The sequence below is a fragment of the Psittacula echo genome, assembly GCF_963264785.1.
Source record: "Psittacula echo genome assembly, chromosome: 3".
NCBI classification, from domain to species: domain Eukaryota; kingdom Metazoa; phylum Chordata; class Aves; order Psittaciformes; family Psittacidae; genus Psittacula; species Psittacula echo.
Window position 1 is genome coordinate 103,770,614 of NC_137736.1, and position 17,980 is coordinate 103,788,593.

The following is a 17,980-nucleotide window of genomic DNA, read 5'->3' on the forward strand; positions in this document are numbered from 1 at the left end:
CAACTATAAATACTATTAATATTATATTAAAAAATCAAAAATATTCTTAAAATGCATTTAAAAGATTGTTGTACCATGAATATGGCACTAGACATAAGTTTAAAATGTACTTCCACACCTGTAAGTGATCTATCAAAAGTCCATTTCTTTGTATTGCAGTTTATTTGTCCATTCTATGAACTTAGATGCAAACTCTTGGGCTGCAGTTATTCTTACCTCATATTAATACAATCCCTACACAACTGTTACACATCCTGACAGAAGTCCAAATACAACTTATAAGACACACTCACACCCTAACAATAAAGGTTAGGGTTCAGGTCTCATTCCTTTTAAGTACACATAAAACACAGCAGTTAACTTAGAAATAATCAGTGGACAGTTAATATTTAGCTGTGCCACAGACAGAAACATACAAACTGGTTCTATGCAAGAAAGACTGAATTAAGGAAGTTTCTTAATTCAGATGCTGACAGAGCCCAAATATCACTTTTTAGACATTGACCATCTTTATGTGGGGTATGGCTGAACTAATTAATCCTGCCTGACTGCATTAGCTCTGCACAGACCTACCTTAGCTGTCACTGCAAAGTGATGCCAATATTTCTATCTAGTTCCAGGAAAATGTGTTAATTCAGCCAATACCTTTGTGAATGAGTTATGTCTTTTCCCAAGTCCAAAATGGCTTTTAACATCTATTGAACCAGACACGTAAAGACACCACAAGCCAGCTCTGCAGCATCAGCTTAGGTGTGCAATTAGTAACTCTTAGCTTCTAATCCTTCTGCATTATCCAAGATTGCCACTATAAAAAAAGAGTTGACTGTGGTATATAGTAATTCAAATCTTGGGATATCACATGTGAATGCATCATTACACTTTACACCTTCAAGCACATAAAAAATTCCAAGTACAGAAAAAGCAGCAGTTAAGGAGAACCACCTGGTAGTCACACAGAGGTACAATGAAGTTTGAGATTAATACTGTATAGTACCACAGTATTGATAAAAATTTGCACTATAATTAAATGTAATTAGCAGTTTGTCTTGCAATTTGCAGGATGTGAAGTAATAAAAAGATTTGCAATATTTTAACTGATAGAAGAACTATAAAGTCAAAATGGAAGTGTTTGTAAATTTTCATTGCTTGTACAGTACTGAAACTATTACTACCTAAAATGATGATCAGAGATAGGCAGAAAACAGATTACATGCTTAGTCTGATTTTTTTTTTTCCAGAAATCTTGCTTACACTTGTTTCAGGTGAAACTTCTTTTTTGGAGGAGGAAAGAAGAAATGAAACTGCACTAAATAACAGCTGTTGCACAAAAGACTGTTTTTACATGTAATGCTCTCTATCTTATTTACTTTATGCCAGAGAGAATTCAATTTGCCTGAAAATACCCAACAGTTAACAATTCTCAGATAAGCCTTCCTAGCCTCTTCAAAGCTTCTCTTTCCCTGCATGTTTAGACTGACCTCAAGCGAACATCTAAATATATGTGTGTGTATATAGAAATCCATACTCACATAATAGATCTTTTCTCCTCAATGTTGCATTCTAAGACTTTAGTCTTCTAGACAACTCACTGCCTAATTTAGAAGATTGTATCCAGAACTTTTAACATATTTCTAAGGATATTCAATTTCTGTAGTCATCTTTGCAGCTGAAAATAAATTAAACCTGAATACTTTAAATATAATAATTTTTATCAGCAGAGCCAGATTGCCAAAATTATGCCTTTAAAATGGTTGCTGTTGACACAGGGGAAATAATATTGATTAGAAGACTGTCTTCTAAGATAAACACATTTTCAAACAGAATTAACAAACTTACCAGTAACTAAAATGCATCAGATTGCTGCAGGGCTCACATTACACTTGCAAAATTCTGTGCACTGCCATACAAAATTTCTCTCCATTCTTGCCTATTTTCAACTCCCCTAGATACAAAGGCAAATATAAAGGATACTTCAGCCCATTCCTACATCTTCTCTATACCACACCCTGCCTAAAACACATCAGTTTGGCTTCAAAATTCCAAAATATGAGAATTTCTACTTGATTTAAAAAAAGAATAATTACACAAATACATATTTCATTTCCACTGCCCATTTATATTAAAGGGATAAATTATTACTATTATTATTATAAATTATTATTATTGTTGTTGTTATTACTCCTACTACTACATCTGCTAGCTGCCCATTACATCTCATTGCTAGCAAGCAGTTTAAAATGAGTTTGGCTGATTCATTAAGAAATTTGTTATTACATTTGTTATTACTAAATATTTCTTAGTATGGACTTAGAAAATCCTCCGGGAAAAGCATTAGCAACATTCTAACAATATATTTAGATGCACAGAACATGTGAGATGATCTCCACTTCCTTACTTCATTCCTTCAGGAAGAAAATCAAATCATAAAGAGTAAGCATGGATTTCAGAAACTGTTTTGACTGCACTGGTAATATAGGTTGGGAATACAAAAAAGGATTTTTATAAATGTGAATTCACTGTTAAAGCATGAAATCAAATATTTGTGCATATTTTAACGCAGTGAATTGCTCTGTTGCTACGTTACTAATTATTCATATTCATTCATTCACATTTATGAAGTTATGGCCACTAAAGCCTGTATGCCACAAAGCCAAGAAGGGTTCCCCTAACCAGGCTGGGTTACGGTAAGGTAAACTCAGGGCAGAAGAGACACGGACAGATGGAGGGGATGGAAAGGAAGTTTCCATGAGCTATAGCTGTGGCAGCTCTCTAAAGTGCTTCCTTAGCTTCCAGCTTAACTGCATTTTCTTTTTGTAAGCTTTTCAGAGAGAAAAGAGAAGCTACTTCTCTCTTCTCCCTTTTCAACTTTTTTTTTCTTGTAACATATGATGAGGACAGTAAGAAAAGAATACTAAACCTGCTTCATCCAAACTGATGCCACTAAAAATGAGTCAGATGAATAGGTGTCATGTGGGAGAACCAGAGTCAAGTCATTACACAACTCTGCTTGCAGGCATCCTATTTTGGGATAAGGACTCCTGTCATAAATTAGCCACCCTTAATAGTCCCTGGATTTTCTGGAGAATGCAGAGGTATCACAGTTTGGGAGTTTACAAAGGATTTCTACCACATGATATAGTAACTGTATTTTCTTTATAAGTTATGGTCCAGGCAGTCTCATTTGGCAAGTCATATTCCTGCTTTCACAGTTTGGGAATATTCTAGTACAGCTGATTTCATCTAAGCACAGGCAGGTTATACTAGAGATGTGAAATTTCAGGTGCAACGTTCAGCCTTTCCTTGAAACGCATGAGAAGAAAGTCACTGGCACCCCATTCTGCAAACTCTACATTGTAGACTGCAGGCAACGATGGACTGAGATCTTGGCTCCCCATCAGAAGCACAAAGGTAAACACAATGACCTCAGAAAGGATGACTTTCATACCTAGTCTCAAGTTTAAATACCTAGGCCAGCTGCGGCAAACAGTAAAATTATTGAAAGCCAGTAGGAGAGGACAGGTAATACCTGGCATTCATCTTATTTACTACCATGACCTTAAAGATAAATTCAATTAAACTAATGACATTATCAAGAATTACTGGAAACTCACAGATTTTTCAAATTAACCTAATAAAAAAATCAAGACATCAAATTTTATCTCCTATCAAGCTGGGTTATTTTCTATCTGTGGAAGCTAACAGAAAAACTATCTATCAAACTATTCATGTATCAAATAGTAGATGCAACAACACTACTGTTTACAGACAAGAACACAGTCATCATCTGAATATTAAAAAAATACTAAATAAAATCAGTAAAATATACTAATTGATTAAAAGAAAATACATTTACAGGAAAAGATGAAGAACATGAGTTGAAATATTATTATTGCCTCCCTCACTAATGCTTCAATTTCACTAACTTATTCACAATAGCTGGGTAATATATTCTGTAACAAGGCCACATATAATAAAGAGTGAAAATAAAGAAAGTAATAAAACTGATTGAAAAGATGCCTATGTTTACTTGCTTATATGTTAGGTGGATGTATATATCACCTTTAAGAAAATTAAGGTGGGCCTTGGCACTGCATTTATTTAGTATGATAAACAATATTTTTAATTTTTATTGCATAGTATACAAGATCTAGCAAGTCCAGTTAGTAACCTCTAGAATAAATACTTAAAAGGATTCTTGGAATGACTTCACCTATTGAAGCAAACAGCTACATCTCCTTCTGCTTTCAAATATCTTCCCAATATGGCATAGTCCAAAGCAACAGTCTCATCTTAAATAACACTTGTTATTTATTCTGTGATGGAATTGGGTCATTGACAAAGACTGTACACCCAGCACCTTGTCAGAATCACTCTATACGTCAGTGTTCAGCAGACCCAAATTCAAAACTGTACATGAGAGACCACAAATGAACGAAGCATGTCCTTCCTATCATATTATGCATATAGGTATAATCAAAGGTAATAACATGAGTATAATAACATTGAAAAAATACTGTATTGGGTTTGTGTGACAAGATTTTGGTGGGGGGGGGGCTACAGGGATTGCTGCTGTGAAAAGATGTGAGAAGCTTCCCCCTTATCTGGCAAAGCCAGTGCTAGCCGGCTCTAAGATGGACCCACTGGTGGCCAAGGCTGAGCCTGTCAGTGACTGTAGTGGCACCTCTGAGGTCATATGTTTAAGGAGGAAAAGTTACTGTGCAGGAGCAATTGTAGACAGAGAGAGTGAGATTATGTGAAAGAGCTCTGCAGACACCAAGGCCAGTGAAAGAGGGGCAAGAGGTGCTTCAGGTGCTGGAGCAGAGATTCCTCTGCAGCCCCAGTGCAAATCATGGTGAAGTAGGCTGTGCCTTACAGCCCACAGACATCCACGGTGGAGCAGATTCCACCTGCAGCCCATGGAGGACCCTACGCTGGAGCAGGGGCTGCCTGAAAGAGGCTGTGACCCTGTGGGAAGCCCGCACTGGAGCAGGCTCCTGGCAGGACCTGTGGCCCCATGGAAAGAGGAGCCCACACTGGAGCAGGTTTGCTGCAGGACTTGTGACCCCATGGGAGACCCACACTGGAGCAGTCTGTTCCTGAAGGACGGCACCCATGAAAGGGACACACGCTGGAGCAGTCTGTTCCTGAAGGAACTGCACCCATGGAAGGGACCTACACTGGAGAAGTTCATGAAGAACTGCAGCCCATGGGAAGGACTCACACTAGAGAAGTTCATGGAGGATGATGTCATGTAGGAGTGACGTGACGCTGGAGCAGAGGAAGAGTGTGAGGAGTCCTCCCCCTAAGGAGGAAGGAGTAGGAGAGACAATGTGTGATGAAAAGACCACAACCACCATTCCCTGTCTCCCTGTACTGCTGGTGGAGAGGAGGTAAAGAATTTGTGGGCAAAGTTGAGCCCAGGAAAACGGGAGGGGTGGGGGAAGGTGTTTTTAAGATTTCATTTTATTTCTCATTATTCTACTCTGATTTGATTGGTAATAAACTAATTTCCCCAAGATGAGTCTGTTTTGCCTATGACAGAAACTGGTGAATGATCTCCCCGTCTTTATCCTGACCTAACAAGCCTTTCTTACGATTTTCTCTCCTCTGTACAGCTAAGAGGAGTGATAGAGCAGCTTTGGTTGGCACCTGGCATACAGCCAGGGTCAACCCATCATCAGCCCTCTGTATTTCTTTTTATAAAATAAACACCATATTGACATAAACAGCTAAACTATCTAATCAGAGTACTGAAAAGCAGGATGAAAAGTAGCAGTCTTGCTATTCAAGTTGAAGGATCACCTCTGAATAGCAGCAGATGAATTACTTAATCTAAGACCACATACTTAAGATATGAACTTAGCTTCTGCTCTTTTAATTTCAGTGTACGAGAGCATAAGAATCTATATTGTGCTCAAAAAGCAAAATTGTAGGTTATTTCAATATTTAGTCTCATGGAAGATGTAGATAAAGCACAGAGAAAGAAAAAATAAAATATTAAAGAAAAAAGAACATTTACAAAGAGTAACATTACAGCACGAAGTTCCTATATGCATATTTCCCTGCTTCATGATTTGAAATTTTGTTCACAATTGATCTATTAATTTAGAAAAGATTAAAACTGTAAGTGGATCAAGATGATTAAAAAGCAAGGTGTTCCCTCATAGTCCTGTTAACAATCCCTTTCTAATGTTAAAAAACATAATTAAACAAGTAATTGTGTACCTTGAAGTTATTAAACAGATTTTGATATGTTTAGGAGAGGATTCAGAAAAGTAGTCTGGAAAGCCTGGACACTTATACTGAGGTACCAAGCTATTTATGCTTCCTACCTCTCAGGAACACAGTAGGACAAGAGGCAGCCCAGCTATGCAAGTGACAACTTCTGAGTTTCCCAAATTGTTCACCAGAAAGAAAGAAATTCTACAGACTTTACATACATAATGGTTTATGGTCATCAAGCATCAGCCGGACTTGTTTCTTTTTTCAAAGCAGCACCAAGATAATATGTTTATAAAAACATACATACTGAAATGTCTGAATGTCAACTACTTTTCAGGAAGAACTGATGCAGACCTCTGTGCTGGTGTAGATACATTTTCATAGATAAAAATGGTATAAACAAGCATCAGACAGAGTTCAACAATCATATTTTGGAAAAGAACAAATAAAGGGAGAAGAGTCAAAAAAAAAACCGAAACCACAACCAAACAGCAAGGGGAAAGAAGGAAAGGACTCATTAAGTATACTTCTTCCCTTATTCCACTCCACAAACGAATCTTAAATGTAGCCCTGTTTTTCATGTTTAGCCCCCATTCTACATTATATCCTTTCTATGTCCCCAGAAATATTTTATTCCTTTATCTGCCTACTTCTTTCTTCATTTAAACTATTATTTTTCTCAGTATCTATACCCTGTTAAATTACATGTAAGAAAATTATGCACACACACCATTCATACACATAAATTACCAAAGCTATGGTAATTCAACAGTCCAGTTAGATCCCATCGAGCAGTCATTTGCTTAAAAATCTTTTGAATATGTTCTTGAGTTAGGATTATAACTTGTATTATGAATTAGTAAAATCATATAGCATAATGAATTGTGTATCTCTTTTCAGAATATAATTATAGAAGAAATGCATTGATTATTACGGAACAATTTTTTTTTTCTACTTACAGTTCAACTAAATCCAGAAATGCTCTGTACATTTTAAACTGAACTTTATGAATGCTCTCACTCACTGGAAAGGCCACAGACTTGGGTACAATTAGTCTTTCTCACTGTCTTATAAAAGTTACATTATATTAGCTCTCCATTTTTACACAGACCTACTTACTGCTTTACCGTTTATTACAGACTATGTGCATTAAAGAATTTAACACATATTTTATTCATATGTATGGGCACATACACACATAATCTTCCTTAAATTGGAATAAAGCATTTTTCCCTCTTGCTGTGCCAGTAAATAAAAACATACTTATTTTTCCAAATTTATTTCAAATCACTTATTTTTTTTTTTATATTCCCTTTACTTGGTCAATGTCTCGATGTCCGGCTGGAGACCGGTAACGAGTGGTGTCCCTCAGGGATCGGTGTTGGGACCGGTCTTGTTCAGCATCTTTGTCAGTGACATGGACAGTGGGATTGAGTGCGCCCTCAGCAAGTTTGCCGATGACACCAAGCTGTGTGGTTCAGTTGATATGCTGGAGGAATGCCATCCAGATGGACCTCGACACACTTGTGAGGTGGGCTGATGCCAACCTGATGAAGTTTAATCATGCCAAGTGCAAGGTCCTGCATCTGTGTCAAGGCAGTCCCAGACAGAGCTACAGGTTGGGCAGAGAAGAGATTCAGAGCAGCCCTACAGAGAAGGACTTGAGGGTGTTGGTCGATGAAAAAATGAACATGAGCCGGCTTCACTGTGCGCTCACAGCCCAGAAAGCCAACCGTATCCTGGGCTGCATCAAAAGGAGCGTGACCAGCAGGTCGAAGGAGGTGATCCTGCCCCTCTACTCTGCTCTCGGGAGACCTCACTTGGAGTATTGTGTGCAGTTCTGGTGTCCTCAACATAAAAAGGACATGGAACTGTTGGAACAAGTCCAGAGGAGGGCCACGAGGATGATCAGGGGACTGGAGCACCTCCCGTATGGAGATAGGCTGAGCAAGTTGGGGCTGCTCAGCCTGGAGAAGAGAAGACTGCGTGGAGACCTCCACAGCAGCCTTCCAGTATCTGAAGGGGGCCTACAAGGATGCTGGGGATGGACTATTAATCAGGGACTGTAGTGACAGGACAAGGGGTAACGGGTTCAAACTTAAACAGGGGGGGTTTAGATTGGATATAAGGCAGAAATTCTTTACTGAGAGGGTGGTGAGGCACTGGAAGGGGTTGCCCAGGGAGGTTGTGAGTGCTCCATCCTTGGCGGTGTTCAAGGCCAGGTTGGATGAGGCCTTGGGTGGCATGGTTTAGTGTGGGGTCCCTGCCCATGGCAGGGGGGTTGGAAGTAGATGATCTTAAGGTCCTTTCCAACTGTAACTATTCTGTGATTCTATCACTGACAAAACTTCACAAAATTGATTAATTCTTGAGTTGGATTGAGATAAGTGATCTTTCATGAGAAATTATACCAATGTAACACTTTCAATTAAATTTTTCAAAATGGCCATTGATTTTAGTATTATTTAATTATTTTTCAGTTAACTAATTTATTACTGAAGTATCTAATGCAATAGAAAATCTCTAGAACAATTACTAGCAGAATGTTCTAAGCAAGAAAATAAGCCATGTACTCTGCATAATGCACCTATTTTATAAATTTATTGAAATAACAGAATCAGTTTATGCTGCCCCTAAACACTGTTTTCTAGCAGGTTTTGGTTACCTACCATCCTATATTGAAACACCGTGCCAGTTCTTCAGCTTTACCTTTGAAGTTTTGCTACCTCCAGAGGTTTAGGCAACACACTTTGCTCTGACAAGTTTAGACATCTTGTGTTGCCACTAGAACAGGCAACTGCCTTGACAAACAGGTGGCAAGGCATCTTGTTTGCAAAAATAACCAGATCTGAGCTAGCTTTGAACAAGTAGACACTTGTCGACTGAGAGACTGGCACTGACAGACTTCTAAGCGGTCATTTGCAGGCTATGCATGGTAGCATTCACCTGGTTTCTGTACAGGCTTTTCAACCTAGGGATTATTTCCATAGTATCAGACACTTCATGTGCCCCTGTTTAAAACTCCCTTGATATGTCTCTGGTCACTGTTGCAACTGTAATATCAAAATAACCAATCATAGCTCTGTGACTTTCTGACTATGTATTAATAGGGACAATATTCTTCATTAATTCTGAATGTTATGAAATACGAATTCAAATTACACAGTCTTTGAGAAAGTAAACAGCATTTCACTGTAAAGTAAAAGCACACTGGTTTCTTTTAGAAGTCGCAGGAACTGCCACAAAACTGTCCTTTAAATACTCTAGAGTGATTTGAATGGCAGGCTGTTGGAATTAGATGATCTCTAAGGTCCCTTTCAATCCAAACCATTGTATGATTCTATCCAATCATTTTAATGCCAGTTCCATCTGGAATCTCATCAGATTAATATAATTTACACATGTCTACAATAAACTGCTTTTAAAAAATAATGTAATTTTCAAAGAAACAAGGGCAAAATGTAAGTCACAGCATTTACAAGAGAAAATAAATCAAACATTCACACAATAAAACCAGAAACATAATTAAATTGATTTAGCATTTATCTTGCAAAAAAGCTTACCAAACTGTTGTTTCCACCTGACTGTCATGCAGCTGTCGATTGTCTAACTGGGCAAAGAGAGGAAAAAGAACTTGAATCCCTCCAATAGAATGAATTGCGCTGTGAATGGAGTGGGTTACGATAGCTTTCACATCCTAAATTAATAAAACAAACAAACAGAAGGAAAAACCTCAGTTATTCTGATTTTTAAAGGAAAAATCAGAGTAACTTGGGAACACTTTAACAGTAAATCAAGTACAAACTAAATCAGACTTGTTTTAACTTACTTTCAATATTTAAGTTTCAATTATAATCATTATAATTAAGGGCAAACATTAAACAGAAAAACTTCAGTATCATGGCAAACTGTGCCTTATGAAGTACGCATTTCTTAATGAAGCAACAATAATTTTCTTCTCTAGAAAGTCAGCAAATAAAGAACAGTTCAAGTGACAGGTATACTAAGAGATAAAATAATACAAAATAGCAACTTCTTTGTACACTAGCACAAAAATCCTTTTATTATCCAAATAAGGTCATATAACATCAATTTAGTAGCACAAACCTGAAGCATAAGAGCATGTGGGGAGTGTACAAAAATTGAAGGATTTTCCTTTGGTGAGGATTCAAGGCATAGCTGAGCATCAGTAGCCTTCGCATTATAGGTAAAAGCAATGCTACTTGCAAGTTTCCCATCATATAGCACTTGTTTATGGTGCTCAGCCAGATGAATGTCACTCTCAGATTTAAATTTGAATGTGCTCTGAAAAAAAGAAAAGTTTTACCAAGCACATATTTTAGACAAAATCCTTGCCACAAAATGTGCAAAAAAGACATTGAACTTGAGAGGGAATATACAAACTGCTAAACTTTGTTTTAATCTTCCAGTGGTTTAATGCTACTGAACACTGAGACTACTTTTTATTTACTCCACTCCACAATAACATCAATATAGTATCTGTATTTTGTGTCATATTATTTCTGTCTCATTTTATCATTAGTGTTAACAAGTCTCAGAAATAACTAAATGAAAGAAATTACATACTAAACAGCTATAAATAGGTTAAAATAAAAACTTGAGCATAGACTGCATTAACGATGAAGAACAAGTTAAATGCCTTCTATTTTAGTTCATGTAAACTCACTAAAATGACAATATCAAATCCTATACCATTCTGATAAAAAGAATAGTTATTTTTAAACAGCATTAAACCCCATGCTTCATTAACAGTCAGAAGTATATATAAACAAGCTACATACCCTAAAAAAAAAAATCCAAAAAAAATTATAAATACCTTTTTTCAAATTGGTGGTCCTCAAAAATCAAAGCTTTTACAAAGGAAGACTGAATATTTCTAGTATTGTTCTTAAACATACCAAAATTCATATCTGATCTAAACCTAGCTTTGCTGGCAACACCGACAAATCAATCAAGCACAAGAAGTTAGATTTCTGCCCTTCTGCAAAGCATTATCAAATTTACTTGGCACAGAACTACTCTGGCATGTAATAATCATTTGACAGTGGCAAAAAGACAACTAGTGGTAATACACATTGCTGTACTGATGCAAGTACAGCAAATTTATTGGAAATGCCCATCATTTAATTAATGCAATGTATAATATGTTGCATTTCTAAAATTTTAAAATAATTTACTGTTGAGATTAAGTATGAATATTTTTGCTTGTTTTCACTACATATAGCCATCCAACTCTCATTATCCCTTTGTAGTTACCAAATCTTTCCTTCTCTCCCCTCTTACATAGTAAGAAATCATGTATCATTAACCTACTGAAAGTACTATCACTAGGGTTTTGGTTCTCAGGTTAGAAGAATTAAAATAGGCTACTTCCAGGCTATCAGTTGCTCTTTCCAAACAAATTACAAGTTCTTACTGATTATGTAAACTCATAAAACCCATTCAGTTTTTCAAAAGCTATCAAGGCTGCTGAAAACCCTGAAAGAATTCTCTTGCTTACAGCCAAATGATGGGAAAGCACATCTGCTCAAGTGACTGACATACAGCAAAATAACATCTTGTGATATGCATCCATTTGCATATGGCTCGTAAGATTGACGCAGAGTGAACAAACCGGGCACCTGACTAGCTGCTGGAGGACCCCTGGAGGAGATATGTTCCATGGTGGGTGATGTCAAGCAGAAGGGAGGTAGCAGTGCCATGCTGAAAATGCATGAGATGCAGGTACCATGAGAGACTGCAAGTAGGAAGGGCAAAAGTAAGTGAATGGGAAGTCAATGGCTCTATCTGCATTTGGCAAAAAAGGATGTTATTTTTAGCTGTATTAGGAGGAGTGTTGCCAGCAGGTAGAGAGAGGTGATCCTTGCCCTCTACTCAGTACTGGGAAGGCCATACCTGGAATTCTGGGCTCCCCAGGACAAGAGGGCCATGGACTTACTGGAGAGGGTACAATGAAGGGTCATTAAAGTCATGAAGTGACTGAAGCATCTCTCTTATGAGGAAAGGCTGAGAGAGCTGGGACTGTTCAGCCTATAAAAAAGAAGCCTCAGAGGATCTCATCAACATGCATAAAGGAAATTGCAAAAGAAGATGGAGTCAGGATCTTTCCAGCAGTGCCCAGTGAAAGGACCAGAGGCAATGAGCACATACTGAAACACAGGAGGTTCCCTCAGAACATCAGAAAACACTTTTTCATTGTGAGGGTGCTCAGCAAGGTGGCAGTCTCCATCTTTGGAGATATTAAAAACCTGTCTGGACTCAGTCCTGGGTAACTGGCTGTAGGTGGCCCTGCCTGAGCAGGGGGTTGGATCAGATGACCTTCAGAGATCCCTTCCAACAACCTGAACCATTCTGTGATTTGCATTTGAGTCTGTTTTGTAGGAAAACTCCCAGTGATCCCCACTTACTGCTCTGTTCATAGTGCAAAGCTCTTCAGAACCAGAGACTTCCTTTTGGCTGAAACTTAATGTCCTCCAACTGGTGGTAGCCATTGAGCCCAAAATATCAGACCACAACCAATCTGAAGTAACCCTCCACAAATATACACACTGTGGGTATTCAGTCCTCAGCACCAAATGCTTTAATCTAGAAATGTGTTGATACCATGCCACACTAAATATTAAAGTAGAAAACCCCAAAGAATGTTATGCTCGGAGCTTGCGAGCTGGCTGTCTGTGGGTATGGCTGGCTACATCTCACTTATTGGGAAGTGATGGCTACAGATTACAGATTTGTCCTGAGGCAGGTGATGATATATTTTCCCCCAGAAGACATTTTTAACTATAAAGATAAATCTCTGTGCACTTTCTGAAGAGACAGAAATAACTGAGTGATTTCACTGATTTCCAAAGATGTCTGTATTCTGTATATACTATATTTTGATGTTTTACCACACAAAAACACTTCTTACCTTGAAAATTTTTCATGCCTCTGAGCTTTGTCAGATTCCAAAGCTCAGAATGTTTTACCTCAATACAGTTTTTCATAACTTTGCTGTCTTAAATATGTCAAACTGTTTCAAAACAGAATTTGTATCATTTCATTACCACGAAATTTCACAACTTACTAAAATGATGAAGTCAAAATAAAATCAGTTTTATAAACAAATTTTGCATTATTCTACCTCTTAATTTTCAGCTTTTACTATGCCTTAAGAATTTATCAGAGATCACTATTTGAAAGTCAGGCACAAATAAGTTAGAAATCAATTTAATGCCACCTCACATTTTTTGGCAAAAAAAAAAAAAAAAAAAAAAAAAAAAGAATTAAAGGGGCATTTTGCCATCAAATCCCAGCAAAAGTGACCATAAATTGGAAATGCTGTTCTCCCACACAAAAGATTATTATAACAGAATTGAAAGACAGGCTACAAATTCTGATACATGATATTTCTTTATTACTAACATATATCTTCAGAAAGAGAAAAGCAGTTCAGTATATGCATACTATACCAGGAACTTGGGAAAATATAACCACAGGAGGATAGCAAAGGCTGTCAAGCATATAAGCTCAAATTGCAAGTGGTTAGTTACTTGTCACTGAAGTAATGCAACTTTAAGATCTGGTAAAAGCAGTGTTAGGGCATAAAGATGGCAAAAAAAAAAAAAAAGTTTAGATTTAAAATACTCTCTCTGTATGGTAAAAATATATACAGGATCCATAAAGAAGGTATAAAGATTAGTTGCTCCTACAGGAATGGGAGAGGGAACAGAGAGAGCTGAGAATGACTCCAGCACTGTTTTCTCTCGTAAAAGAAGGTGTGCTTTATCAGGACCACTACTCAAACACCAGCAGCTCTCTATTTTCCTTTAGCAGCAGGAGAGCTGCTTTCTGATTTATCATTCACCTCATTCACCTACTACAGCTCAGTGATCATACATAAAATATTTTCTTGTACTATATAACTGGCTTAAGCAAATTTGAATTTTCGAGAGTATTTTGTGTGTATTTGAATGTATATGTATGAATGCATCTTTTTCCTCCAACCTTTGTACATGACAAAAAGACTGATACCGCAGCACTGATTAAAGGCAAACTCAGATGCAGCAATATACGAAAGAATCTGATAACTTGTTTTGAAATGTGCATGGGAGGGATAAGAGGAGTGGCACAGACTCAACGGGGCTATTAGGGTTTTTTTGCAACATCCAATTAAAACCAGCACCAAACTCTGCTATTAGATGCATGTGCTCCTCCCACATTGCCTTCTTTTCCCCTCTATTCTGTGTTTATCAGCCCTTCAGGACCCCAACTGAGACATAGTCCTCTCTCTTCTTTGCTGTCTGGGAACAAGGATGGGTAGCAGAAAAAGCACAATGAGAGCAAGAATGCTGCTCTCATTTCCTTTCTTCAACCTCCAGCAACCAAAAGTGTCAACATCGTAGGTAAAAGTCCTGTCAGCAACTGTAAGTCTCAAAATGAGCATGTTTTATGACAAATAAAACCTAGGAATGCAAATATTGAATTCTACTAAGTTTCTACTAAATATAATTATGGATGAATTTGGGAAGAGACAAATAGTTTTACTGCCAGTATATTTTTCTCCCTTCCCCTCTTAGAAGTTTGATTACATGCCATTTTTATGCAATAGTTAGTAAGTGTGGCAGCTTTTCAATATTGCTGCTCACATAATCAATGTAAATTTTTTTGTTAGAAAAAAAGGCCTTTTGCTACACCTGAAAACTTAGAATTTCAGACTAACCTATTTGCTTAATAAATAATTTTTTATTTTAAGGCAAGCTGGTTACAACTACATGCATTCAGAAGGACATGTTGACAAGACCAGCATGGAAGTATTATGAATTGTTTCTAATGTTCTTTAACAAGTATGCAATGTGCAATCAATAATATAAATACTATATATATGAAACTATATATACTGTATGTATGAAACTCTATAAATATTATCTATAAATAAATAAAGCTTCTCTAGTTAATCCTAAAATACGTTGCTTCTACCTGCACCACAGAATAGGGCTGGAACAAAGTGCAACAAATTCACTTTTCTTTGTAGATCAAAATCTGTCTTTTCCTGAACTTTGCTGGAACACTACATACTACATATATTCACATATATGTGCTTACTGCACACACATCTTATTACACATCTGGTATGTTAGTAGAGTAGGCAGATTTCCCTGTATTCAGAGGTCTTAATGGCAGTTGTACACTAGGGACATAATGAATGATCGTGAGGGCAGCAAAATCAGTCTCTTGTCATATGCAAAGCAGGGAGAGCACTAAATAAGAGATGGTTGCTTTCCTGAAAGAATCCAAAACCTGGGCTGGTGCACTAGAGTAAGATTAATAAATCAAAGGAACTAGCACAAGCAGTCACGGGAAAGAAAACACACAATGTATGAAGATGTTGCCTAAGAAATTCTCAGGTATTTTGAATAACCCTCCTTTGGGAGAAAAGCTTTGGCACAACTGGAGTTCACAATAAATCTAGAATAGCTGCTTTTTTGGAAAAGTTGAACAGCTGATTGTCCCAGTTGGCTGACAATACCAACAATAAGAAAGAATAGGACATGTAGTGAACTAAAGAAAAGCTTCTGAAAGGCCAGTTTGTGTCAGCAAGCTAGGTAAGAGCAAGAATGGGGTCTCTAATGTCCAGCAATTTGAGCTACATGCCAATTGAGCCTCCCGTGGACTATGAAATAGCATACTGAAGTGTTCTGAACTGATGGACCTTTGCATCCACATACAATTTGAAAAAAATTAAGAAATAAACTTAACTGACACATGAAAGAGGCAAGCTTTCAGTGAAAGCCACAATCAGTGCACTGAGATAGTGGAATATTTGCTGGAAATAAGGAAGTTAAAGAAAGGAACTGTGTTATTTCCAAGGTCCTGCTCTAGAAACCTGTTGTTTTTAATGGCTATTAGTAAAATGTACTTTCAGATTCTTAGACAAGAGAAGAAACTACTCTAAATACTAAGGGACCATTAACATGCTGGGAACACAACCGAAAACTAAAAACACAACTAAAAACTAAAAATATACCAAAGAAGAATATCCCTAAAGTATTACATCTTGTCTGACATTTAAAAAAAAAAAAAAAAAATCACTGAGAAACTACAGTTGTGAAGAAATGTAATTTAAGAGAAGCCTATGAATCAAGCAAGTTAGTTTGACAACACTGTAATAAGGTTAGTGCAGTAACTACCGGAAATGTCATTTAGCATGAAAGCGCGTATACCTTACGAACCCCTCCAAAGCTCAAAAAATGCTACATAATAATTTTCACTTCTTGAAATAAATGAAAGTGTTATTCTTATATCACTCCAGTATGCTTCCTTTAATCCACGAACCTACTTAATAAAACCATAAAGATTTACTGCATTTATTATTAAGAAGTATAAGGTTACATTATATTGTTTTGTATGACTAAAAAAACATTTGCAGAAATATTTGTTCAAACATACAATACAGTATTAACTTTGGAATAAAGTATTCCTTATTTGCACAGGCATTTGCACTCTTGTCTGACTGAATATTTTTAATTTCAAGGCAGGTTTTAACCATCAACCGTATGCAACAGAATTCCTCTTCTCCAAGTAACCTTGACATATATTTGGCTACTCATACTACATACATACCATGGAAGATATTTTCAACTGTCGCTGTCATTCAGTGTTAGCTGTTTTCAAACAATTTAAAGCAATTCTTTTCAGCTCGCTAAATTAGTATTATTAGAATCTAAATGTTGATTATTACTTGCAATTTCAAAAAGTTTTTATTTTCAAAGTATATGATATGTACTGAAAACCTGACAATCCTGACAGTCGCCTTCAGATGATACTGCAAATTTCACAAATTAGAAAATGAAAATATGGGAATGATTAATGGTAGAAGTTCAATAGTGGGTTAGGTTAATTTTCAGGCCTTCCCTACCAGGCAGTTTCTGCAGACTTCTGCAAAGTATCTGCGCAGTTTTTCTTGATGAAATAAGACTATACACAGTCATTCCAAGATATAAGTGATTGTTCACACTAGAGATCCAATTTTATGCATGCACCATTAATTTGTCCAAACTGTCCCCTAAATGTCACTGGCAAAGCATGAGTAAAAAGCTCAACTTTTACTTCAACAGAACTGTCTGAAACTGTGCATTTGAACAAAATTTGTTTATTATGCCTTGGTGAATGTTAATCTGCCTTAAGTCAGGTTTTAAACACAAACAGTAAAGAAGAAAGTCATTCCCCTGGTGCTCAGTACACCAAATATGAAATTGCCTTAATCTGATTAAGATCCAAAGTCATAAATTTCACATACAAACATGTTTCAGCTATGCTTTAAAGAAACAACTTGCATCTTTCAAAAAGCTGGTGGAAATTAAGGTTAGTTTAGATATTGAAGAAATATTCTTTCACTGAAAACAAGTCACATAGCTCTGCATGATACTAAGGGGAATATCTACATGCATACATTATCTTCCAGGTATACTTATCAATTATTTTCTTTTTTCAGTTTTACATCTTTTAAGATCCATTATTACCTTATATCCAGGTCCTAACTGATGTATTGCAAAAATTTGTGCTGGGTTGAGCGCTTCAGTGAATACATATACTGCTCCAAGCTGGCCACAGAACACTCTATTAGCATCAGCAGTCTCCGAAGAGCCAAGAAAGCATTTATCATAGCTCTGTATCAGAAAGAGGCAATGTTAACAAAGTTTAGTCATATAAACTATACAGTAAAATAAAATTCATGTACAGCTACTAAACCAAAAAC

General features: G+C 36.8%; 1 protein-coding gene across 4 annotated transcripts in view; it reads right to left on the reverse strand.

The window, feature by feature from the left end:
• Nucleotides 1–17,980, reverse strand: part of NBEA (neurobeachin) — a gene marked incomplete at both ends in the record, with an annotated part of 526,482 nt that overhangs the window by 378,725 nt on the left and 129,777 nt on the right. For all 4 annotated transcript variants that reach the window (XM_080613294.1, XM_080613295.1, XM_080613292.1 and 1 more), the window contains 3 exons: nucleotides 9,786–9,919; nucleotides 10,330–10,527; nucleotides 17,745–17,891. In XM_080613294.1, the coding sequence (XP_080469420.1) occupies nucleotides 9,786–9,919; nucleotides 10,330–10,527; nucleotides 17,745–17,891 (479 nt within the window). The remainder of the gene's footprint in view (nucleotides 1–9,785; nucleotides 9,920–10,329; nucleotides 10,528–17,744; nucleotides 17,892–17,980) is intronic.